Source organism: Mus caroli, unplaced genomic scaffold, assembly GCF_978045245.1.
Source record: "Mus caroli unplaced genomic scaffold, Mus_caroli_1 scaffold_11, whole genome shotgun sequence".
Lineage (NCBI taxonomy): Eukaryota > Metazoa > Chordata > Mammalia > Rodentia > Muridae > Mus > Mus caroli.
In genome coordinates this window covers 62,107,793-62,135,100 of record NW_028227266.1, presented here as the reverse complement: position 1 = coordinate 62,135,100, position 27,308 = coordinate 62,107,793, and the positions used below count along the sequence as shown (strand labels likewise).

Below are 27,308 nucleotides of genomic sequence, written 5' to 3'. Positions count from 1 at the left end.
ACTAAGATTCTTTTTAATTAGTAAAATTTTAATAGTAAGAAAGTAAACACAGCTCCCTAGATTATAGAATGTATGCTTTAACCTGAGGATTTGGCGTAGGTGAGGAAATGCTGCCCTGTGCAGAGCTTCGGGTTTTGCTCTTCTGTGCTTAGAATTGAGTGAAGACAGATCTGAATTCCATCCTAACTTAGGTTTTGGTTTTGGTGAGATTACTTCTGCACACAAAATCTGCTCACACACAGAAATTGTACTTGTAATAGATTACAACCCGAGAGGCTAATCGAAGACCCTGTTGACTGACACAGGGCCTTAGAAGAAGGTGCAAGAGCTTTTGCTTCTGCAACTAATTGTGCACGTGGCCTGTTACTGTGTGGGGCTCTTGTTTTGCTTTCTCTATTTCAGAGCCCTCGTGACAGTGCTGATAAGCACAAAGTCCCTGTCCCCTACTTTGCAATGTGGATGGCACGAGGTTATTTCAGTCACCCTTGCACAAGCTTCTCCCTCCACTTTTGACCCTCCCCAAAACAACCCCTAAACCATGCACTCTCCAGAGGTGCCTGAGACAGTGGAGTCTCTAAAGTAAGAAGAACCTGTATCAGTAGTGTAAGCAGGGCAGTGCCAGCAACTTGTACGTAAGTAAGCGTCACACCCGTTCAAAGGGGCTGGGTGGATATTAGCTAGGGGAAGAATGACCTGATCATAAACACTGAATTACAAAGCATAATTTTAAATTATGATTAAAGCTATTTTATTTCATATTGTTCATATGTAGTATAAATAAATACATATATCAGTATGAGACCTTCATCACTGCTGGCTTTTTGTTTGCAAACAAGAGAAACAACAATTTTGCTAATTGAGTATTTTTAAGAGCCAAGATCAAGCTCAGGTTGATTCCCAGTGAAGCCTGCACAGAGACCTGTCTCACCCACTCCTCCTCCTCCTCCTCCTCCTCCTCCTCCTCCGAGGCCTGCCTCATCCACTCCTCCTCCTCCTCCTCCTCCTCCTTCTCCTCAGAGGCCTGCCTCATCCACTCCTCCTTCTCTTCAGAGGCCTGCACCAGCCTCCCTGAAATGGCTCTGGGACCTTAAAATCAGTTAATAACCTTATGTCATCTCCCCTATTATACAGGCAGAATCTTAAAATGTATCTATATCTCTCTTCTTTTTAATAATGTGGGGTACCTTTTTTTCTTGTTTGCAACTTTCCTGTGTGAATGCACAAAGATTTCAGAAAGATACACATGACTTCTTTGTCTCATGGGCCAGACACTCATTGCAACAGTTTATAAAAATTAAAGTGAAATTATTTCTTCTAAGTACATTAAGAAAAAAAATCAAAACAAAAATAATCACCCCATCCTATTCAATATAATTTCACTTCCAGATGCAGGTAAATTCAGTTCACCATCCCAAACTAGTTGTCAGGCTCAGGCAAGCTCTCCCAGTGCCTCACAGATGGTCCTGTTTCTTTCACATGGACCATTCGTGTACGAGAGGTAATTTACACCATGCCACCAGCCATTTGGGGATGTCCTCACTTATTTGACCTTAAGATGAAATAGTGAAAAGGTTTATAACCTACTGCTGCTGAAGACACTAGGCTCTTTGCTATGGTTTTGCACCTACAGAGATAGATGCATTCTCCAAACACTGAAAAGATGGCCTGCTGGTAACATTTTTACTGCAAAATAGTATAATGTACTTTTAAATCTAAAGTTTGAAAATAAGATTATGATATTACGTATTGCAGAGCAGCCACCTTGAAAAGAGGAGCTATACATTTGATTGACTGCATTGTAGATAGTGTTCCTTGAAGTGACAAATATTTGTAGCTATTTTTAACCTCCAGGAAGGTGGAACGCAATTGACTAATTGTCCACAGAAACTGATTGGCCTTGTAATTTCCTAAGATAAAAATGGAGGCTGATCTCTTAATTGGATATTGCATATTTTCATCATTTTTATTAATGAAATATAATTATAACAAAATAATCCGCTATGGTTCACAGCAAAAATAGAAAACTAGGGTCTATTTTAAGAATAATCTATCAGTCAAAGAAGAAAGAACTGCAACAAAGAATCCCAGTTTTTCTAGAAAAAAAAAAGGGGGTCTAAATAAAACCTGCAGACTAACTCTGCCTGCAGTTTCTTCAGTCAGGTTATTTTCTTTACTTTTAATTTATCCCTTGCACCTCTTTGCTGCAGTATACCCATCAGTGCTATTTCTAAATTCAGTGGCATTTAAAAATATATATTGGCATGAAGTGGGCTGTTGCCAAGTACTGAACTCTGAGGTTTCAGCTGAAACCTGGGGCCACTGGAAGCCAGTCACCCCTGAGCAGTGCCTCTAGCCACTCTCCCTCTAGAAAGCAAATAGAAGACACACTGAAGTGGCTTTGCTTTGTATTTTCCTCTGTGTAATATTTTATTTCATTGCCAATTGGCGAACTGATTTAACGGCTAAAACAAATGTATATAGTTTTATTTTTTTCCCTCTGGACATTAGTTCAGCAAACTATCATTGGTTTTAACACAATTAGGATGTCCAAAAGACTCCATCCCATAAAATCTGTGACTGTTGTTTCTGTAAAGTTCGTGGACAGCATTCTTCAGCTAGCCCACACTACTGCAAAAGCCTGAAGGACGAGATAGGAAAATGTTGGTGTACAGATGACCATAGGATCCCCCAAAGGCTGATGGGAAGGTTACGTCTTGACTGCAGTTGCTTTACTTCCAAACCCAGGAGCCAAAACCAGAGTCCCCTGTGAGGAAGGCAGGTGGACTACTACTACTACCAAGGACACAGACTGCAGGTCAGTATGCCCTGTGCCTCTCGGCACACTGACACCTCTCCACTCCAGTTTTTAGTTACCAACTCAAAGATTGGATAGATTTTGTTCCTTAGAGTTTGAGACAGGAAGTTGGAACTTTCCACTCAGTCTTGACTGGCTTCAACATATGTTTTGACAAGTACTATGGTGTACATAGGTAAGCTGTGGAGATGCCACATTGGAGCCTTAGGTCAGAAAGATATACAGTCAAGATCTCCCTGATGCTCTTTTCTAGAGATAGTCATCTTTGAAGATGAGACAGAGACCATGTCAGAATTTAGTTTCTTCATAGCACAAACTAAAATTAAAACATATTTGTATTCTTCCATGTTGTGTTCAAGTAAATAACCCAAGTCAGCACTTACCCACAGGTTTGATCAGAGTTGGCCAAATGATTCCATCATATGAAGATAACCATTTGGTCTTGACTTGCCCAACACTGAACCATGATACATAGAAATGGCACCGAAGTGGGTGCCAAGTGGCACAGGCTAACAGAATTTTCATTAGATTGATTAATATTAGGATAGGCTTTAAAATGAACTTAATATACTACATAAAGATCTAATCTTTGAAATCTCCTTCACAGTTGTCCTAATATACTGATGTTTGTTCAGTGGTCATCAGACATTTTGTCTCAGGACCTCTTTACACTCAAAATGATATTTGGAGTCCCTAAGGAATTCTGTCTGTCATTATTTTGCTGTATTTATTGTAATACCGGCACTGAGGATGCTGAGGCAGGAGGATTGAGAATCTGAAGTTAGATTAGGCTTCATAGCAAGATTCTGTCTCTGTCTGGGAGAGGAAGAGACAGAAGAAAAGGAGAAAGGGATGAAGGGAGAAAGGAAACTAACACCAAAGAACCAAGAAATGAACTAATAAATGCATTACTAGTATTGACCTATATTAATAATAACTATTTCCCAAAAAAGCACATTTAGTTTGATAAGTTTGCAAATCCCTTAATAGAATATGGCTGGGTTTTGGTGTTTCTGAATTCAGATTCGATATTTAGAAAGGGGAAGAATGTTTTATAGCCTTTCAAATAACTGTGTGCATTCCTCATTGACTTTGTACCAAGCTTGACTGAGATGATGTTACATGTTGGCTTTAACATAGAGCCTGTACACCAATAAACTCTCAGCAACTCAGAACATATGGGGAATGAGTTGCCTTTAAAAAGGCAAGTAACTTCTCAGAATCATTTTGAAAACAGTTTTGAACTTGTAGAGCCCCTGCCAAATAGTCTCAGGGCCCTTAGAGCCCCTAGACCATAATCTGAGACTCCCTGGCTTTAGCTGGGACAACAGAAAGTATCATTCTTTTGACAGCGAATCTGTTTATTACGAGAACATTTTCAAAACTTAGCAAACATACCTACTATATACTTTATACCTTCCTAATAAAATAATCTAGTCTTCTTCTACTCCCTCCAAAAGACAACTATTAATTTTAGCTAAACTGGCACTGCATATATATTATATAAGTGACTTAGCTGGGATCTCTCATAACCTCTTGATTTATAATTCTTGATTTCTTGAATCTTATGCTCTCACATTGGTCCAAGTCACTATAACGTGGCTGTAACCCTACTGTCTATATTATGGGTCTCTGGATTATTACAAGTCACATGTGAGGTCTGTCACATGTACCTTCTTACTTTTAACCACTGGAATGTCAAAGCTTTTTTGATCAATGGGAGCAGTTCCAGTTTGCCTCTGGGATAATGTCTGTGTCGCTCAGCTTCTGCCCAATATTCTTTCTTGAATAGAAGAAAAGGCATGGAGTTACTAGTACAGCTGTTATCACAACATGGCAGGATGTGATATGTTCAGTATCGCCAGTTACAGTTCAAAATGGAAAACAAAAGGGCTGGGATCTACTGCATCAGACCATCCAACCTACCTGGATGACTAAGCACCTAGTTGGCAAGAGTCACCAAGAGCTTATCTTCAGCTCTTTGAGTACCACTGTAAGGGATACCCCTTAAAAAGAGGAGCTAAGTAACAGTCAACCACAGGGTTATGAGCTAGCATTTCATGTGGTCTGCTACAACAATGGAGGCCTCCCAGGAAGGCCCTCCAGTTTGTCTCATATGGTCTGAGCTGTATTCTTCATTTCTATGGTTGCACTGAAAGAAAAGCCAGTACTAGAAGAACTACTCTGCTGGTTGCAAAGAAGCAGTCTGCATCACATGCTAGGTGTCTGTGGAAGTGTAGCACTGGAGAAGGCAGGGTGGGGGCAGGGAAACCATTGCCAGTAACCAACACTGAGCAGCACAGACTTAGTAAAGACTAGACTAGTGGAGTAATGTGAGAGACAGCTTACTAGTGTCCTTCTTTGATGTGAAGTGGGGACGCTCATGTGGGACAAAATGGAACATCCTATAAAACTGGAAACAACTGACTACAGTGGGACACACCTCTTAGCCTTGCTTTCAGGAGGCAGAGGCAGGCAGATCTCTGTGAGTTCAAGGATACCCAAGTCTGCACAGAAAGCTCTAGGCTAACCAGGGCTACATAGTAAGACCTTGTTTAAAAATAACAACAACAAAACAAACAAACAAACAAACAAACAAAACCAAAATACCTGAGAATCGTTTGCAGGAGATAAGAATAGCCACAAGAAAGGAAATCAGGAAGACTGAAGCCCCTTTCTGCCACTTCTGGGTTTTTCTATACAGACCCAGAACACTTTACAAATCCCTCTTGCCATTCTTTAAATTTGCCATACATTCTCTAGATTAGTAAGCACAATTGTAGAGTGAAAGGCTGTGAATGAAGAATGGGCACGAGCCAAGGAGCTGGGGATGCGCGTGACTGAGTCTGAGTAAGATCCTCGGGCACACTGTGGTCACTCATGTTCACTCGTTCAGTGAGATCCTGTCTTATAACGTGGACAGCAAAAGAGGAAGACACCCACTTTCAACCTCTAGCCTATGCCCCCCACACAGGCACACATGTTGCACACATACATATACCATATACAAAGAAAGAGAAAAGGAAGGAAGGAGGAAGGAGAAAAAGGAAGAAAGAAAAGGAAGGAGTTTTCAGACACAAGGGCCTACCAGTGACATAAAGAGGGGCTATGTTCAGATAGCTCTGATAGTTTTGTGCTTATAGAAATAATAATGATCCCACATTTATATGAAGGTTTGTTTTAGATTTTAGTTTGGCTCAGCTGAGATTAGGAAATGAATATTAATGAAGGGAACACTTAATTTCATAGCCTGTGCTGGGCATCCTGGCCCGGAGGGAGGATGTCTGAGAAAGGTGGATAGATCTTAGTGGAAGCAAGGGAAGATAGACTGTGCTACAGACTTGGTGTCTTAAAACAGTGCAAATAGGCTGGGCATGGTGGCACATGGCTTTAATCCCAGCACCCAGGAGGAAGAGCCAGGCGGAGCTCTGTGAGTTCAAGGACAGCCTGATCTACAAATAGAGTTCTGGACAGCCAGGGCTCTTTTACACAGAGAAATCCTATCTCAAAAAATAAACAAAAACAACCAACAAACAAAACCAGTACAAATAGAAACTGGAGAGACGGTTCCACAGAAGTGTTTCCTGCTACTATAGAACAGTTCAGTTCCCAGCATACCTGCTAAGCAACCACACCCACCTGTAACTCCAGCTTCCAGGGTCAGAAACCCTCTTCATTCATTCATTCTCTCCCTCTCTCTTTCTCTCTCTCCTCTCTCTCTCTTTCTCTCTCTCTCTCTCTCACACACACACACACACACACACACACACACACGCACGCGCACGCGCACACGCACGTAATGTTTTATTTTTTAAATACAAGATAGTATATTGCAATTCTGTGGCTCAGAAGTCTACAGGGGACTAAAATAAAAATTCCAGTAGAACTGTGTTGGAGGCCTGATGGGAAGATAGGGTTGTTTTTTTTTTTTTTCAAACTTGTAGACATTATTCACGGAAGAATTCATAAAGGTTCTTGGTGCTCTCTCACCATCCTCAAGCCGACAGCTCCCTGTGCCTCCCTTGGATGTCTCACTCCTTGCCTGCTACTCTCCTGACTGCCTCCCCCACTCCTAAGGATTCTTGTAAAAGATGTACTTAGAAAAGGCAGAAGTCTTTTTATTTTGAGGTCAATGGTTAGCAACCATATTTCCCTTTGCAGGTAGCCGAGCATATACACAGGTTCTAGCATTAAAATGTCTGCCTGCCACAAAAACAGAAAATTAAGATGGAAAATTATTAAAGAGCTGTTTTCTCTTCTATAATTTTATGCTACCATTTGAAGAGGCTTCTCTTGTATGTTATGTATTTAAATTGGTCATATGAGTGAAATATAAAGTAGTTGGAATGTATAAGAATTTACAGATGTGCCCAGTCGGAGGACAGTGACCTGCCCTGCAGAGAGCGCCATCTTGGCTCCGGGACTCCACCGAGCTTAGTCTCTACAGGTCAGAGTGGGGACCACGGGGGCAGACAGCTTCTGGGACAGGCAGGAGCCACAGAGCCGCTGAGGCAGCACCCTTTTGGGGCCGCAGACATCCGGCACCCTCCCAGTCGGAGGACAGTGACCTGCCCTGCAGAGAGCGCCATCTTGGCTCCGGGACTCCGCCGAGCTTAGTCTCTACAGGTCAGAGTGGGGACCACGGGGGCAGACGGCTTCTGGGACAGGCAGGAGCCACAGAGCCGCTGAGGCAGCACCCTTTTGGGGCCGCAGACTTCCGGCACCCTCCCAGCCGGAGGACAGAGACCTGCCCTGCAGAGAGCGCCATCTTGGCTCCGGGACTCCCCGAACTTAGTCTACAGGTTAGAGTGAGGACCACAGAGGCAGACAGCTTCTGGGACAGGCGGGAGCCACAGAGCCACTGAGGCAGCACCCTTTTGGGGCCGCAGACATCCGGCACCCTCCCAGTCGGAGGACAGTGACCTGCCCTGCAGGGAGCGCCATCTTGGCTCCGGGACTCTGCCAAGCTTAGTCTCTACAGGTCAGAGTGGGGACCACGGGGGCAGACAGCTTCTGGGACAGGCAGGAGCCACAGAGCCGCTGAGGCAGCACCCTTTTGGGGCCGCAGACATCCGGCACCCTCAAAGTCGGAGGACAGTGACCTGCCCTGCAGAGAGCGCCATCTTGGCTCCGGGACTCCGCCGAGCTTAGTCTCTACAGGTCAGAGTGGGGACCACGGGGGCAGACGGCTTCTGGGACAGGCAGGAGCCACAGAGCCGCTGAGGCAGCACCCTTTTGGGGCCGCAGACTTCCGGCACCCTCCCAGCCGGAGGACAGAGACCTGCCCTGCAGAGAGCGCCATCTTGGCTCCGGGACTCCGCCAAGCTTAGTCTCTACAGGTCAGAGTGGGGACCACGGGGGCAGACAGCTTCTGGGACAGGCAGGAGCCACAGAGCCGCTGAGGCAGCACCCTTTTGGGGCCGCAGACTTCCGGCACCCTCCCAGCCGGAGGACAGAGACCTGCCCTGCAGAGAGTGCCATCTTGGCTCCGGGACTCCGCCGAACTTAGTCTGCACAGGACAGAGTGAGGACCACAGAGGCAGACAGCTTCTGGGACAGGCGGGAGCCACAGAACCGCTGAGGCAGCACCCTTTTGGGGCCGCAGACATCCGACACCCTCCCAGCCGGAGAACAGTGACCTGCCCTGCAGGGAGCGCCATCTTGGCTCCGGGACTCCGCCGAACTTAGTCTGTACAGGTCTGCTGACAGAGGATACTCAGAATCCCCAGAAGAACAACCTCTGAACAGAGACAACTATAACAACTCCAGAGATTACCAGATGGCGAGAGGTAAAGGTAAGAATCTTACTAACAGAAACCAAGACCACTCACCATCATCAGGACCCAGCACTCCCACTTCGCCCAGTCCAGGGCACCCCAACACACCTGAAAAACTAGACCTGGATTTAAAAGCATATCTCATGATGATGGTAGAGGACATCAAGAAGGACTTTAAAGAACTACAGGAGAACATGGCTAAAGAGTTACAAGTCCTTAAAGAAAAACAGGAAAACACAACCAAACTGGTAGAAGTCCTTAAAGAGAAACAGGAAAACACATCCAATCAGATGATGGAAATGAACAAAACCATACTAGACCTAAAAAGGGAAGTAGACACAATAAAGAAAACCCAAAATGAGGCAACACTGGAGATAGAAACCCTAGGAAAGAAATCTGGAACCATAGATGCAAGCATCAGCAACAGAATACAAGAGATGGAAGAGAGAATCTCAGGTGCAGAAGATTCCATAGAGAACATGGGCACAACAATCAAGGAAAATGGAAAATGCAAAAAGATCCTAACTCAAAACATCCAGGAAATACAGGACACAATGAGAAGACCAAACCTACGGATAATAGGAGTGGATGAGAATGAAGATTTTCAACTCAAAGGACCAGCAAACATCTTCAACAAAATTATAGAAGAAAACTTCCCAAATCTAAAGAAAGAGATGCCCATGAACATACAAGAAGCCTACAGAACTCCAAATAGGCTGGACCAGAAAAGAAATACCTCCCGACACATAATAATCAGAACAACAAATGCACTAAATAAAGATAGAATACTAAAAGCAGCAAGAGAAAAAGGCCAAGTAACATATAAAGGCAAGCCTATCAGAATTACACCAGATTTTTCACCAGAGACTATGAAAGCCAGAAGATCCTGGACAGATGTTATACAGACACTAAAAGAACACAAATTCCAGCCCAGGCTACTATACCCAGCCAAACTCTCAATTAACATAGATGGAGAAACCAAAGTATTCCACGACAAAACCAAATTCACACATTATCTCTCCACGAATCCAGCCCTTCAAAGGATAATAACAGAAAAAAACCAATACAAGGACAGGAACCACGCCCTAGAAACAACAAGAAGGTAATCCCTCAACAAACCTAAAAGAAGACAGCCACAAGAACAGAATGCCAACTTTAACAACAAAAATAACAGGAAACAACAATTACTTTTCCTTAATATCTCTTAATATCAATGGACTCAACTCCCCGATAAAAAGACATAGACTAACAAACTGGCTACACAAACAAGACCCAACATTTTGCTGCTTACAAGAAACTCATCTCAGAGAAAAAGATAGACACTACCTCAGAATGAAAGGCTGGAAAACAATTTTCCAAGCAAATGGTCTGAAGAAACAAGCTGGAGTAGCCATTCTAATATCAGATAAGATTGACTTCCAACCCAAAGTCATCAAAAAAGACAGGGAGGGGCACTTCATACTCATTAAAGGTAAAATCCTCCAAGAGGAACTATCAATCCTGAATATCTATGCTCCAAATACAAAGGCAGCCTCATTCATTAAAGAAACTTTAGTAAATCTCAAAGCACACATTGCACCTCATACAATAATAGTGGGAGACTTCAACACACCACTTTCACCAATGGACAGATCATGGAAACAGAAACTAAACAGGGACACAGTGAAACTAACAGAAGTTATGGATCAAATGGATCTGGCAGATATCTACAGAACATTTTACCCTAAAACAAAAGGATACACCTTCTTCTCAGCACCTCATGGTACCTTCTCCAAAATTGACCACGTAATTGGGCACAAAACAGGACTCAACAGATACAAAAACATTGAAATTGTCCCATGCATCCTATCAGATCACCATGGACTAAGGCTGATCTTCAATAACAAAATAAATAATAGAAAGCCAACCTTCACGTGGAAACTGAACAACACTCTTCTCAATGATACCTTGGTCAAGGAAGGAATAAAGAAAGAAATTAAGGACTTTTTAGAGTTCAATGAAAATGAAGCCACAACATACCCAAACTTATGGGACGCAATGAAAGCATTTCTAAGAGGAAAACTCATAGCTCTGAGCGCCTCCAAAAGGAAACTAGAAAGAGCACACATTAGCAGCTTGACAACACACCTAAAAGCACTAGAACAAAAGGAAGCAAATTCACCCAAGAGGAGTAGACGGCAGGAAATAATCAAACTCAGGGGTGAAATCAACCAAGTGGAAACAAGAAAAACTATTCAAAGAATCAACCAATCAAGGAGCTGGTTCTTTGAGAAAATCAACAAGATAGATAAACCCTTAGCCAGACTCACTAGAGGGCACAGGGAAAGCATCCTAATTAACAAAATCAGAAATGAAAAAGGAGACATAACAACAGATCCTGAAGACATCCAAAACACCATCAGATCCTTCTACCAAAGGCTATACTCAACAAAACTGGAGAACCTGGATGAAATGGAGAAGTTCCTAGACAGATACCAGGTACCAAAGTTGAATCAAGATCAGGTTAATGATCTAAACAGCCCTATATCCCCCAAAGAAATAGAAGCAGTCATTAATAGTCTCCCAACCAAAAAAAGCCCAGGACCAGATGGGTTTAGTGCAGAGTTCTATCAGACCTTCAAAGAAGATCTAATCCCAGTTCTTCACAAACTATTCCACAAAATAGAAACAGAAGGTACTCTACCCAACTCATTCTATGAAGCCACAATTACTCTGATACCTAAACCACAAAAAGACCCAACAAAGATAGAAAACTTCAGACCAATATCCCTTATGAATATTGATGCAAAAATCCTCAATAAAATTCTTGCTAACCGAATCCAAGAACACGTCAAAACAATCATCCATCCTGACCAAGTAGGTTTCATCCCAGGGATGCAGGGATGGTTCAATATACGGAAATCCATCAACGTAATCCAGTATATAAACAAACTCAAAGACAAAAACCACATGGTCATCTCGTTAGATGCGGAAAAAGCATTTGACAAGATCCAACACCCATTCATGATAAAAGTCTTGGAAAGATCAGGAATTCAAGGCCCATACCTAAACATGATAAAAGCAATCTACAGCAAACCAGTAGCCAACATCAAAGTAAATGGTCAGAAGCTTGAAGCAATCCCTCTAAAATCAGGGACTAGACAAGGCTGTCCACTTTCTCCATACCTATTCAACATTGTACTTGAAGTCCTAGCCAGAGCAATTCGACAACAAAAGGAGATCAAAGGGATACAAATTGGAAAAGATGAAGTCAAAATATCACTTTTTGCAGATGATATGATAGTATATATAAGTGACCCTAAAAATTCCACCAGAGAACTCCTAAGCCTGATAAACAGCTTCGGTGAAGTAGCTGGATATAAAATTAACTCAAACAAATCAATGGCCTTTCTCTACACAAAGAATAAACAGGCTGAGAAAGAAATTAGGGAAACAACACCCTTCTCAATAGTCACAAATAATATAAAATATCTTGGCGTGACTCTAACTAAGGAAGTGAAAGATCTGTATAATAAAAACTTCAAGTCTCTGAAGAAAGAAATTATAGAAGATCTCAGAAGATGGAAAGATCTCCCATGCTCATGGATTGGCAGGATCAACATTGTAAAAATGGCTATCTTGCCAAAAGCAATCTACAGATTCAATGCAATCCCCATCAAAATTCCAAATCAATTCTTCAACGAATTAGAAAGTGCAATCTGCAAATTCATCTGGAATAACAAAAAACCTAGGATAGCAAAAACTCTTCTCAAGGATAAAAGAACCTCTGGTGGAATCACCATGCCGGACCTAAAGCTCTACTACAGAGCAATTGTGATAAAAACTGCATGGTACTGGTATAGTGACAGACAAATAGACCAATGGAATAGAATTGAAGACCCAGAAATGAACCCACACACCTACGGTCACTTGATCTTCGACAAGGGAGCTAAAAACATCCAGTGGAAGAAAGACAGCATTTTCAACAAATGGTGCTGGCACAACTGGTTGTTAACATGTAGAAGAATGCGAATCGATCCATTCCTATCTCCTTGTACTAAGGTCAAGTCTAAGTGGATCAAGGAACTTCACATAAAACCAGAGACACTGAAACTTATAGAGGAGAAAGTGGGGAAAAGCCTTGAAGATATGGGCACAGGGGAAAAATTCCTGAATAGAACAGTAATGGCTTGTGCTGTAAGATCGAGAATTGACAAGTGGGACCTCATGAAACTACAAAGCTTCTGCAAGGCTAAAGACACCATCAATAAGACAAAAAAACCACCAACAGATTGGGAAAGGATCTTCACCTATCCTAAATCAGATAAGGGACTAATATCCAATATATATAAAGAACTCAAGAAGGTGGACTCCAGAAAGTCAAATAACCCCATTAAAAAATGGGGCTCAGAACTGAACAAAGAATTCTCGCCTGAGGAATACCGAATGGCAGAGAAACACCTGAAAAAATGTTCAACATCCTTAATCATCAGGGAAATGCAAATCAAAACAACCCTGAGATTCCACCTCACACCAGTCAGAATGGCTAAGATCAAAAATTCAGGTGACAGCAGTTGCTGGCGAGGATGTGGAGAAAGAGGAACACTCCTCCATTGTTGGTGGGATTGCAAGCTTGTACAACCACTCTGGAAATCAGTCTGGCGGTTCCTCAGAAAATTGGACATAGTACTACCGGAGGATCCAGCAATACCTCTCCTGGGCATATATCCAGAAGATGTCCCAACCGGTAAAAAGGACACATGTTCCACTATGTTCATAGCAGCCCTATTTATAATAGCCAGAAGCTGGAAAGAACCCAGATGTCCCTCAACAGAGGAATGGATACAGAAATTATGGTACATTTACACAATGGAGTACTACTCAGCTATTAAAAAGAATGAATTTATGAAATTCCTAGCCAAATGGATGGACCTGGAGGGCATCATCTTGAGTGAAGTAACACAATCACAAAAGAACTCACACAATATGTATTCACTGATAAGTGGATATTAGCCCAAAACTTAGGATACCCAAGATTTAAGATACAATTTGCTAAACGCATGAAACTCAAGAAGAATGAAGACCAAAGTGTGGACACTGTGCACCTTCTCAGAATTGGGAACAAAACACCCAGGGAAGGAGTTACAGAGACAAAGTTCGTAGCGGTGATGAAAGGATGGACCATTTAGAGACTGCCGTATCCAGGGATCCATCCCATAATCAACTTCTAAACGCTGACACCATTGCATACACTAGCAAGATTTTGCTGAAAGGACCCAAATATAGCTGTCTCTTGTGAGACGATGCTGGGGCCTAGCAAACACAGGAGTGGATGTTCACAGTCAGCTATTGGATGTATCACAGGGCTCCCAATGGAGAAGCTAGAGTAAGTACCCAAGGAGCTAAAGGGATCTGCAACCCTATTGTTGGAACAACATGATGTACTAACTAGAACCCCGGAGCTCTTGTCTCTAGCTGCATATGTATCGAAAGATGGCCTAGTCAGCCATCAATGGAAAGAGAGGCCCATTGGACTTGCAAACTTTATATGCCCCAATATAGGGGAATGCCAGGGCCAAAAGAATGGGAATGGGTGGATAGGGAAGTGGGGAGGGCGCTATGGGGGACTTTTGGGATAGCATTGGAAACGTAATTGAGGAAAATATGTAATAAAAATATTTAAAAAAAAAAAAAAAAAAAAAAAAAAGAATTTACAGATGTAGGTGGCCTTGGGAAAAGCCCTGATCCCCGACTTTCTCCTCTATAACAGGATGAGGTTGAGGCTGATGGCTTTTTCAGACCCCCAGTGTTCCTAGTCTGACCTCTGACCTAACTATACCTTTGTAGTTATATTCTTTTCTATTATTAATTTATTTATTTATCTTATATCCTGATGAAAGCTTTCCCTCCTCCCAATCCCTCCCTCTCTCCTCCCCTCCCCATAACCCACCTTATTTCCCTTTCTCTTCAGAAGAGGGGAGGGCTCCCATGGATATCCACCCACCTTGACATGTCAAGTCAGTAAGACTAGATGCATCTTCTCCTGTTGAGGCTAGACATGGCAGCCCAGTTTGGGGGAAAGGGATCCAAAGGCAGCTCCTGTCCTGCTGCTGTTAAGGTAAAGACCAAGCTGCATAACTGTTACACATGTGCAGAGAACCTAGGTCCCTCCTATGTATGCTCTCTGGTTGGCCGTTCAGTCTTTGTGAGCCACTAGGGGCCCAGGTTAATTGATTCTGTAGGTTTTCTTGTGGTGTCCATGGCCCCTCTAGCTCCTTCAATCCTTCCTCCCTACTCTTTCACAGGAGTCCCTAAGCTGCCCCTAATGTTTGGCTGTGAGTCTCTCCATCTGTTTCCATCAGTTGCTGGGTGAAGCCTCTCAGATAAGAATTATGCTAGGTTTCTGTCTGCAAGTACAGCAGAGTATCATTAACAGTGTCAGAGGTGGGCTCCCCATGGGTCTCAAGCTGGGCCAGTCATTGGTTGGCCATTCCCTCAATTTCTGCTCCATCTTTATCCCTGCACATCTTGTAGGCTGGACAAACTTTGGGTCAAAGGGTTTGTGGCTGAGTTGTCCCAATCCCTCCATTGGTAGTCTTGCCTGGTTACAGGAGATTGCTGGTTCAGGTTCCGTATCTCCCATTGCTAGGAGTCTTAGTTAGGGTCTCCCTCCTTTATTCCTTGGAGTGTAGTTATATTCTAAAGTATGATTTCTCAGTGACACAGACACAGTGCTCAATACCCCAAAGCCACAGTTGGGGTTCTTGCTGATGCTTGCCTGGTTGTTCTCACCATAGTATTTAATCTATGCTACCAGCATTGTAAGAGCTTTCACCTATCATCAACAAATGTACCTTGTGGATGTGCACTACATAAAAATAGACTTGACTTTAAAACAAAACAAAAGCCAAACATGATTCCCTAGGGCTGGGAGATGGCTCAGTCATTAAGCACACTTGCTGCTCTTCCAGAGGACTCAAACTCAAGTCCTAGCAACCACATCGGGCAGCTTACAACTGCCTGTAACTCTAGCGCCAAGGAATCCGATGCTCTCTCCTGGCTTCTCTGGGCACTTGCACATATATAGCATACATACACACATGCATGTACACACACTCACACACACACTCACACATGTAATGTCAATAAAAATCTAAAAATGCCTGTCTACTTTTGCTTTATTGGCGGTCTATACATTGCATGTCATGGGATGCCCATGTTGCTTATCACAGAACGTGTCCTGTCTCTTGGAAGTGCACATACCTCATAATGTTAAAATAACTTATCTTTCATATTATCTTTCATACTATGAAAATTTCAAAGTGTTTTCATATCTGTTATTTCACATGATTCTCTATAACAATTTTCTGAGAGTGCTAACAGAAAATGGGTTTTTGAATAGGGCTAAGTAGCCAGTTCTTATAGCCTTGTGTATGTGTTTACATCCTTGATCAGCGGTAAAGAGGTACCAGTAATTTGTTGGAAGGCTGGCCTCAAGCACATGAATGAAGTACAGACTTTCTCCTGTGCTGCACATGCGACTACAAAGTGATCAAAGGCCTTTTACATTTTAAATTGGACATCATCTGAATGAGAAATCTCACGATTCCTTTTATCTTTACTTTAGAAAGAAGATGTAGGCACAAATGGTCTCAGGAATGGTTTTACATCGCACTCTATTCCTCAAGCATTTTCCTTATCTTTTTATCGCTTCAATATATCTTATTTGCTAATATGTCTTCTAGGACATTTACCTGAATAGAATAAATGTAGATATACAAAATCCTAAGAGTCACAATATCACAGCCATGCATAAGAACAACATTGAAATCCTACCTACTTCTGTTCACTTTCACATGTGGAGTGGTTCCCTAAATTATTTGAGAAATTAATAGTCATTTTCTAAAATGACTCAAACCATTCATTGGTCCTTCTGTCTCTTTAATTTTTAAGTTCATGTACATAACACAGAGAGACTTTCAGATGAATTATTAACTCATTTGCTTTTCCGATGTTGTCTGGTGTTTAAACACTGACATCAAAGCAAAGAAGCAATTATCAGAGTTCATTTGGTCCGAAGCCCCCTTGCATGAATTGCTATAGTTTTCCTTATGCTGAAAAAGCAGTATGTCTCATCTCCTGGATGTGTCTGTAAAACCCCTTTCTCTGCAGCAGTTTCACCCCAGACTTGTGTTTGGGCTCAGTAACCACAAGGAGGCATGGAAGCATCTCTCAAAACATGAGAAGTGGTTTTAGTTTTTAAGAGAATTCTACCTTCAGTTCATTGCAGCACCTCTTCCTGCTTGTGAGGGTGCGTGGCTCAGGGTCAGACCCACTTGTTTCTAGAGGCCTGATGCAAGCAGAAGCTGCTGCTCTTTCATGAGAATTTCTGGACAGTGGGGATCTCCAGTAAAAACAAAGGAGCCATGAGACTTTCTTAGTACTAGCAAAGTAAATGCCTTGACCTTTCTTGCCCTTTGAAGGTTAAAAGTTCTTCTGACTGACAGCTTCTTGAATCCGTGAGTTCCTTGAATAGATGTTTCTGACAGCAAAGGGTTTGACTGAGCCCCGTGTAGCATGGTTCTGTGATCCACCTTCAAAGGCCGCATGATTTTAAAGCCAAAGCAATTCCTTCAGTCCGAGCCTAACGTTCTTAGATGTCCTGACCACTCACATTAAATGCCAGATGTTTTCTCCACACATTTGTAATTTTGGTTATCAAGAGCTTTGTTGGTATTAAAAAAACAAGAGCCTCTATTGCAGAGCTTGCTACATAGCACATCTTCCACCCTGGCTGCATGCAAAGTACAGACTGAAATCTTAGGAGTTTATTGTTTCTGCAAGATGCTGCAGAGGGAATAATACATTTTGACCTAAAAAAAAATGCAGACTGTGCCATTCTGAAATTCCCATCTGCCACTCTTCTATATCAGTATGCTGTCTCTGTTTTGACACTTTGTTTGCCTTTTAGGGTACTCCCAGTATGTGAGAAAACACATTTTTGATTTGGACGTAGAGCAGAACATGCAGTTGGGGAGGCTGTGCGACATCATAGGTACAGTAAATAGTTTTACATCAATGACTGTCACAACCTTAAAGCAGATATTAGTAAAGTATTCATTATTTCTTATTTCTACCCTCTACAAGGAAAGAACTTAACATTCTAATTATTTTCTGATTATTTTAAGTAACATATTTACAGTGAAATCAACTAGAATTTTAAAATGTTTAAACAATTACTCAAATAGTTTTCTAAATTCTTTTTTGAATAACAGTTTCTCTCCAATAGACTCCAATAATTTGTGTTATTGAGTTCTTGCAGTGAATGGAGTCAAAATTCTCTATGTGTGTCAAGAATGTCTATTCTGTCTTCTGGGCAGAGTAAAAGTGGTGCCCAAGCGAAGAGTGGGAGGGAGCAAAGGTGACTGTGAGAAAGCATGTGCCTTGTGGAAGGAATTCCTAGGGATGCGAGCCTGGGATAGATGGAAACGTCTCTGCACAAGTCAAGTGCTGGAGGAGCTCCTAGTCAGCTCCCAGCTCAGACCTGGGTCACAGAGAGAGAAATACACAGATGCCAAGGCTTAAAAAAAAAAAAGATTACAAGCATATGCAATAAATCAAGTCAGTTTGTGAGGAACTGGCTCAAAATAAAAGGTTAAATAAAAATTAGATTTTTAGAAGTTTAGAAGAACTTCTTTGTTAAAATATAATCGCTTCATCCCTTATTTAAGCAAGACAAGGAAGAATTTTATATTATCAATGGCAAACTTAGCTGGCTCCCTGGAATGGCATACTTTACATGATTCATAGATATTTCAATATCATTATTATTTTATAAATGCCATTTGGTAACAAAAATACATCAGTACTAGAAATTTACAGTGTCCTAAAATAATAATAGTCTAATTGCTTTAATATGTTATCTAGGCACCGATTGCTGTGTTTCTGCATTACACAACAGCAAGCCCTTTAGTGATGTGAGATTGATTTGTTAGCGCTGAGCTATTCCAACTAAAAGCCTGGCTGGCTAGAACCACTGAGGTGCAGCAGAGGGCAGACTTTGCTCTGATTTATTTGAATTAATTTTTTCCTCAGCTTTTTATATACCCTTCTATATATAGTACAAACCACCACAAAGAAGTATTTTTATAGAAGTTCCTTATTATAGAAGAAAAAAGTATTAAGCTACAGTTTTTGAATAATCCAGTAGTTCTGTCTGTCCCTTCAAAGATAGACATTTCTGAGAGAGCGTGCCATTTTCTGGTACATTATCACTCTGACACAGCAGTATGACCACACAGTCTCTTCAAGAGCAGGGCAGTGCAGAGGGGACCACCGACGGTAGCAGTGCTTTCTTGTGAAATAAAAATAGGAAAAGGAAATGAAAAATGATTTGGGGAAAAACCCACTTCTTTTATTCTGTTAATTACTAGTAAAGGGCATTGGTTTTCCTGCTTATTCAGGAGGGAAGGAGAGACTATCTGATCACACTGCTAAAACTTGCCACTGGATGTTGGCTGTGACATCACGACTGTCTGGTAGAGGCCCTTTAGCTAGTACCTTCCAATTTCTGGATGAGTAACAGAGGAACTGATTTTGACTGCCAGTCAAAGAAACTTTCATCTTCATAACTGATCCTTTCTATAGTTAATAGTGAATTGAATTTGTAGATTCCTAGTGAAATCACACTTACAGTTAGTGATGTTTATTGCTTTGGCATAAATGAACAAAAGAAGTGCAATTCTCATTTGGTTTCTTATTATTTGAAGCCTAGAGATTTCTTTCCAAGCAAAATTCTTCTTCTGTTACTATAGCTATTTTTTGCTGTTTATATCCTATTATTTTGTGTTTTTCTTTAAAAACAAAACACAAAAATCAAAGCAACAATAAGAACACACATTTGAGCCGGGCGTGGTGGCGCACTCCTTTAATCCCAGCACTCGGGAGGCAGAGGCAGGTGGATTTCTGAGTTCGAGGCCAACCTGGTCTACAAAGTGAGTTCCAGGACAGCCAGAACTACACAGAGAAACTCTGTCTCAAAAAAACCAAAAAAAAAAAAAAAAAAAAAAAAAAAGAACACACATTTGCCTTTTAGGCCTACCAGTTTGGTAAGACACTTACTTTCTTCTCCAAAACACAAGGCTAGCAATAAATCACATGATCAGTCAGCAATTGGATACAAGTTATTTAATTACTGTCTGTCCAGATACTTTATTTTGATGTTTATATGGCAATCTGGTTTCAAAATAAAATGGTAGCCCCTTAAATATTTACATATATGGGACACCTCCATACCAGCCTTTTACCGGGCCAGTTTAAGAGATACTTTGTCTTCATAGGGAGAGATTTTTCCTGCATGCCATATATCTCACTAAGTGAGCAAAACACTCAACCATCTAAATCTCTGTATTCTTCTAAATCCCCAGCTAACCATAAGGGCTTATTGAGTAATTCCTGTGTAGTACATTGTACTGTGGCTTGGGGAACAGGCAGCATATAAACCTTGGCCTGGTGAGGGCTGATGGGAACTCAGTTGGGAGAATGCTTGCCTTGGCTTTGACCTCCAGCACTGCAGAAGCCTAGCCTGGGAGTATAACCCATAATACCAGCACTTAGGGAGTGGAGGCAGGAGGGTCAGGAGTTCTAACCCAGATTCTATTGCATAGTGAGTTAAAGGGCAGCCTGGGCTACATGAAACCCTGTCTCAGGAGGGAAACGTGGGGGAGCTTGGATTAATAGACTGAAAACTTAGCAGAGATAACAGATGACAGCACTCCATCATAGTAAACCAAGGGATTGATCAAAAGGAACCCAGCTGCAGAGGGCATGGCAGGGAGTCACACTGACTGTGCCATTCAGTCAGCATGTCCTGTGTTTCCCTTCTTTCAATACCTTAAGCCTTTATACAGGCGACTTAACGCCCCACTCTACAAGTGAAGGAGCCAGTGCTTAGAGACATTAAATAATGTGCCCAGGGACCTAGGAAGTAAGCTAGAATTGAGTCAGTCCATGTTCTGAGTATTCTGCCCCACTGAACAAATCAGGCTGGTAACACCTCCTGACCTTCACAGCCCAAGGTGACACTTTTAGCTGTCCCCCCTCTGAACGCCCCGGAGTGCCTGCGTGATTTGTGCACAGGAAATGGCTGCTCCTAAAGGCTTGGTGTCTCCATCCACCGATCCCTAGGTTTCCTGGAATATCAAGCTTTGTTCCTATCCATAGCTAGATCAGTTAGTTATTTTATGAACTAATAGCTCCACTGGCTGCTAATTTCCATCTGCATGCCCTAGAATGTTCTGCAGCACAGAGTGAGTAATCTCATCTCACTATTCCATTTGAACCAGAGAGTCAATTAAGACTTTTTCTATGTGTGAGGTAAGAAGCACACTTTAAGGAAGAAAGTAGTTGGGGCAATGTTTTCTTTGGACCAGGAATCATTAGATTTGCTACTGAAGTATATATATTCCTAATATATTCCTTCTAATATATATATATATATATATATATATATATATATATATATATATATATATATATATATATATATATTCCTGCTAATATATTCCTGTCCAGGATAGGATGGGTTTCCGAGGGAATCACTAATGCTCATCATGAGCCCATTTATTCTACCAAGTCCTTCCCTGAACTGGCCCTGTCAAATCCAAGCATAGGGCGCCAGTGAAATTTCATCAGCTTTCTAAAGTTAATGGGTCTGCTTTATAATTTGCTGACCTGAATGGGATTCATTCCCAATGATGTTAAAGGGAATGGTTAGGTCAGACCCCTGTGCATTATCTGAAGCTTTGCTTCATGGTCCCTCAAAGTCTTGTATCCTTTGTTGGTGGTAGTGTCTTCTTTATTAGAGAAACATAGTACAGAAGGGCCGCTTTAGATTACTGAGACATGCAAAGCCAATGTAAATGAACTTGGTGTGGCTTTGGGGTGTGCTCTTTGTTTTAAACCACTGTAACATCAATTGGATGCCAGAGTTCCAATTGAGTCACTTACCTTTATATTAGTAATTAACTTTGTGCCTGCTATTTCTTAGATGCCAACGTCAATGTCATCTACATCTGTTCCCATCCTATGACGGATGAGTTAAAGCTGTACTACAGAAAACTCCTGAGTCTACAAGCAGCTGTCAAAACGGGGTACTATGGGGATAGGACTGACCTGAAGAACAGGTTCAGAATTATCACCCCTGAAGCTGTAAACTTCTTCACTGTGAGTTTGTCTTCTAATTACTATGGCTTCAGGGATGTAGTAAAATTAAATTGGAAATTTTATAACTTGCAATGCTCTGGTACACATCAGTGAAATATTATTGCAAGTTTAACAGCTTTGCTGATTAGACTACTAGTTGGACTGTAGGAAATAAATACCACAGTTTAACTTTCAAACTTAGCTGAGTTGCCCCTGTCCTGTTTCTGTTAAGTAGAGCCTAATTGCAGCTCCTGGGAGGTACAGTCAAATGGGTAGATTTATAACTCTTATCACCCCTTTTCTTAATCTCTGTGGACAGTGAAAGGCTCCCTTATACTCTTGGGGTCTTCTTATACCCTCATCAAATGCTGGCCTATCCAGCCATAAAGCTACTCAGGGACAGAGTGTGGATCAGGGCCTCTAGTTTCTGATGTCCACATAGGCATTCCTCGTTAGTCCATATTTTTATTCCTTTAGAGAAAGTGGCCTTGATGCTCCACATCGTATGGTTCTCTATGAACAAGGCTCACATTTTTATGTATTGATTTATAATGGATGGAAAGGACTCTCATCCCTGCACCAGAGCTGCTGAGAGGTCACTGGAACCACGAGGGCAGAGTCCTACCTAGTAGACAGCAGCACAGCAGATGAGTTGAACGGGACTTCTCCACATTCTAACCAGAACTTAACTCCCCCCAACCCTTTCTGTTAACCCATTTTGAAGTTGGTTTCAAAAAAGGAAGATTGCATTTGCCAGCAGATAACACTCTCCATTTATAGATGAGGCACCCCATACTCGGTGCTCTATAGATTAGCAGAGAAACTAGTGGGAGAGAGGGAGATTGAACCTGAGGAAGTTGCAGCAGGGGTTTCGGGAGGGGAGTGCTGCTGTAGCCTTCAGCTGTGTACATGCTTGTGAAGCGCCTTTAGCAGCCACTCTTTTATCCAGAGCAACATCTCACCCGAGGACACCTCAGCAGTCCCCACAGTGTTCTGCTCAGCTCTGCCTCAGTGGCACATCCGGCTGTGGAGAGGGAGGAGAAGCACAAACTATCACAATGTCCTTATACACTTGGGGTCTTCTCAGACCCTCCATCAAATGCAGGATCTCTGGTGCTTCCTGCTTATCTCATGCCCTCGATGACACAATAGATATGGATGTTAGAAAGCAAAGAAGAAAAACACCAAAAACCATTTGTGGTTAAACTATTGCTATTCTCAGAGGCAGAAACTCACGTTCACACCTGCTGGCTGCCAATAGAGTATGTGCATATCTGAAATGGAATAGGCACTGGGCAGAAAGGGGGATTTGTGATAAGGATGGTAGGTAAAGTAACATTTATTGGATTCTTAGCATGTATTTTTCATTTGAGTTTTATACAATGTGGCAACACTGAAATCATTGCTGTTCTTTTATGGCTACAGAAACCAAAACTCATTTTCTAGCTCAGTGTCCATAGTAGGACCAGAATGTGAACCACAATCTATCTCCTATAGGTCACTATTACACACTGGGATAATTGCATTATTTGTGGATGACCCAGTGACCTTGGGCAAGCCTCTTTTAGCATTCTTGTCCTCTGTTCTTCATATGAGACAGGGGATGGAGTGGGTAACTCCAGAGTGCTCCCCATGTCTCTCCCTGACAAGGTTGCCCTGGCAGTAGCCTTTCCACTTTCAAGCTAGAGCCAAGTAGCAGCACCCTTGACAGCATGAGCTCCAGCCGTGGTAGTGGCAGGTCTGCATCCTGGTTGGCAGAAACAGGTATGCAGATTTGAGGTGCTTAATATTGCTGCTTGAAGCTTAAATTCAAATTATTTGAGTGATTAATCTCTCATAGGCAATCAACTTTTTAAAACACAAAAATTAAGCTCCCCCTTCAAATCAACTCTGCTCCTGTTTAGCTATTGCTTATTTCTTTTTAATGGCTCTGAGAGATTGTGTCAGTGCTGATGTTTATTCAAATGGATGGCTTTGAGGAGATTTTTGAAAGCATGCCAAAAATCTGTGCATCTCTCAAAGTTACTATCTAAAGCTCAGACTTGTGATGACAAGTGTGCTTGTAAGTGTGAGAGAGTCATCATGCCGACTTTGGAGTATTTTAATGTTTCTGAAGGCATTCCTTGTCACAGGTCAAAAATAAGAAATAAGTGGTGGTAAAGAAAACTAGCCATAAGGAAGGGAATTCGGAACAATCTAGATCTTTGTCATCTAGGATAATCTCCTGTCTAGAACTGATGAAGCAGATTTTCTCTTAATGGCTTCACAAGACCTCAGGTCGGTGGCATGCCCTCTGCCACCACTTAGTCACACCTGAGTCTTAAAGCACACACTGAGGATACTATCATGGTGCCATCGTGCCTGAAGACAACAGCTGGCATGCCCAGACATGACATGGAGCAGGAGAGCATGCTTGTCAACAGAGATGTGTAAATCTAGAGGAGACAGAAATCTACCCTAGCTGGGACAAGTACTCAGAGCTTGAACTTGGTTCTTGTATCTGCTTTGCTCTCTTCACAGTTCATAAGCACCCAGGCCTTCACTTCTTGTTTTGTAGGATGGGCATACCAGCTGTGCTAACTGGAATCATATCCTCTATTTTATGGCCAAAGTTGTATAACGTCAGACAAATCATTCATCTACATAGCAAGGACTGCTATGTAGACCAAAAGAGAGATGACATGGCAAACACTTTGAGCTGCTATTTTAAGGGTTTATTTTATTTTTAAGACAGAGAGAGAGAGAGAGAGAGAGAGAGAGAGAGAGAGAGAGAGGAGAGAGAGCTCATTGAGATCAGAAGAGGTTGCTGCATCCTCTAGAGTTAGAGTTGTTGTGAGCCACCTGGTGCGGGTGCTGGGAACTAAACTGAGTCCTCTGGAAATGCAGCAAATGCTCTCCCGAGTCATCTTTGCAAGTTCAGCTTTGAGCTTCTTATTCTATCATCAAATCCCTGCTGTACATCAAGTCGGCAGTTCTGGGTGTGCTTTATTTGTTTCATATTTCCACACAGAAGTCATTTGTGGGAAAGAAAAGCGATTGGGATCAGTAAGCACGGCTGACACCAAGCCCCAATAGCGGGAGAGACTGGAGGTTAGACTGCGGGCCTGGGGCCCAGACTTCACTTCCTGTCTTGGAGGAGGGGCCCAACAGTAAATTAGCCAAGTCTTCTCAGAGGAACTCTGAGGTTTTCCTCCCCCTGCCCCCTTTTTGGGGGATAAAGTGCAAGATAAAGTTCTACCATCGCAGCCATTTTTAAGAGTTCAGTTCAGTAGTGTTACATACATTCACACTGCAAATTTTCCACATTTAAACATTACATAATCAATATGGAAGTGCTCTGGCTTTACTGAGGAGTCCTCTCAGAGCTGGAAAGACACTTGACTATAAGGAAGGAGCTGAGTTTCAGGAAGGCAGAGTGCTCCATGTTCAGACACCAAGATACTGCTAAACACCCTGTGCCCAATAGTTAATTCAAAGTCAGTGACTCTTGTTTATGTCACACAGCAAATGTCCTGTAGACTCAATGCTGACTACACAACCTGTACACTCTGCACTTTACATGCCTTCATAAACTGAAACTTGGTTTTTTTGTGTTGCTTATGTGTTTGCGTGTTTTGCCTGCATATGTCTCTGTGTCCCATCTGTGCTTGCTGCCAACTGAACCCAGAAGAGGGCGTTAGATCCACTGAAGCCAGAGTTTCAGGCAGTTGTGTGCTCCTATGTGATTGCTGGGGACCTAACCCGGGTCCTCTATACGATCAGCAAGTGCTTTTAACTACTGAGCCATCCTCCAGTCCCAAACAGTGCTATCTAACACTGCCTAAAATACCTCTGCTCATTTGGAGACCGAGGTGTATTATAAATTACAGTGTTTTTACTCTTAAAGTTTAAAGTTTATGTCTTAAAGTTTCTATTGTTATGATAAGCACTGTCCACAAGCAATGTGCAGAGGAAAGGGTTTATTTTATTGTAGAGCTTAGAGTCTATCATGAAGAAGGTCAGTGCAGGAAGTGAAGACAGGAACCTGGACGAGCTTTAAACAGAGACCATGGAGGGCAGCTGCTGACTGGCTGGCTTTCTATGACTTGCCCCAGCCTGCTTTTTCATACAAGTCAGGACCACCTGCCCAGTGCAGCATTACCCCCAGTGAGGCAGCTGTGTGCTACCATCTGATTGCTGGGAAACTAACCCAGGTCCTCTGCAGGAGCAGCAGTGTGGGGCCTCTCACATCCATCTTCAATCAAGAACATGCCTTTACCCACAGGCCAATCTAATGGGGGCGTTTCCTCAGTTGAGGTTTCTCTTCCCAGATGACTCTAGCTTGGGTTAAGCAAACAAAAACTAACAAACACACTGTACATACAAACTTTCCTGCTTTTATAGGAATATGGTTTAATTACAGAAATCAAAGACATTTGATACTTTCCTACCATCATTCCCAAGCAAGTAAAAGTAGCAAACTTGTGTCTCTGCATTGCATTCTGTTAGACTGATCTTTAAAATTGCTGTCAGCGGCTGGAAAGACAGCTCAGCTGACTGCTCTTCCAGAAGATCCGGGTTAGGTTCCTTATCCCCCCGGCGGCTCACAAGCACCTCTGACTCCAGTCTGAGGGGATCACATGAGCTCTTCTGCCTTCCACGGGTCCCTGCAGAAACAAACACTCTGCACATAAGGCCACAGAGGCACACACACTAATAAAAATGTGTTTAAAATGCTGCTGAGTCATAGTTTTAAAAATCTTTCAATTAATTTTGGCTTGGGATAATAATTTCTGAAATGTCCCTATGAACATTTTTGGTATTTTGTATTTATGCAAAGTAGCATTTTCAACATTGATGACAATAAAATAAAAATATTGATAAACTCTGAGAAAATAGTGAAAATGTTCTATGCCTTGCAGCATATTCCCCAAGACTTAATTTTTTATAAAAAATGGACAAGCATATAATCTCATTAGTATATGAATTTGCTTTTATCTTTAATAAGTGATAAAATTATATATATACCAAATAACTTTCAAAATGAAATTTTGATTTATTATTAATAAAAGTTTGATTTGTATAACTATTTTATAAATGCTTGGAGTTGCATAAGGCTTCTCCTGGGAATAGGGATGACAAGCAGGAAAAACTTGAAGCAGTCCTGCTCTAAATCACCCAGCAAGTTGCAGATTCATTCGAGACTGATTTCTAGCTCCTATCTCTTGTCACACACTTGGAAGTTATAGATCCAGGAAGCATTATGAACAGATGCATTGGATATTCTTAAACACAGTCCTTCACATTTCTGTGCTTAAATAAATACATTTTCCTTAAAATTATGCAAGGTGCTACCTTCTAAAACCCCTTGAAGTCCCTTAAGGATTCGGTACCTTTGCACTGTATTATCAGCATGACATTTTAATTGCTTTATTTTTAAGAAGGTTTTTTCTATTAAAAATTACTATTACTATCATTTTTATTATTTTCCCAATGTTATTCATGTTCATGATCGTATTTCATCCTTGGAGCAACTCTAGCATACAGGTAATTTT

At 41.9% G+C, this 27,308-nt stretch overlaps 1 protein-coding gene across 6 annotated transcripts in view; it reads left to right on the top strand.

Annotated features, from left to right (window-relative positions):
• Positions 1 to 27,308, top strand: part of Iqch (IQ motif containing H) — a 210,309-nt gene that overhangs the window by 87,975 nt on the left and 95,026 nt on the right. For all 6 annotated transcript variants that reach the window (XM_085844697.1, XM_085844696.1, XM_085844698.1 and 3 more), the window contains 2 exons: positions 17,543 to 17,626; positions 21,620 to 21,795. In XM_085844697.1, the coding sequence (XP_085700823.1) occupies positions 17,543 to 17,626; positions 21,620 to 21,795 (260 nt within the window). The remainder of the gene's footprint in view (positions 1 to 17,542; positions 17,627 to 21,619; positions 21,796 to 27,308) is intronic.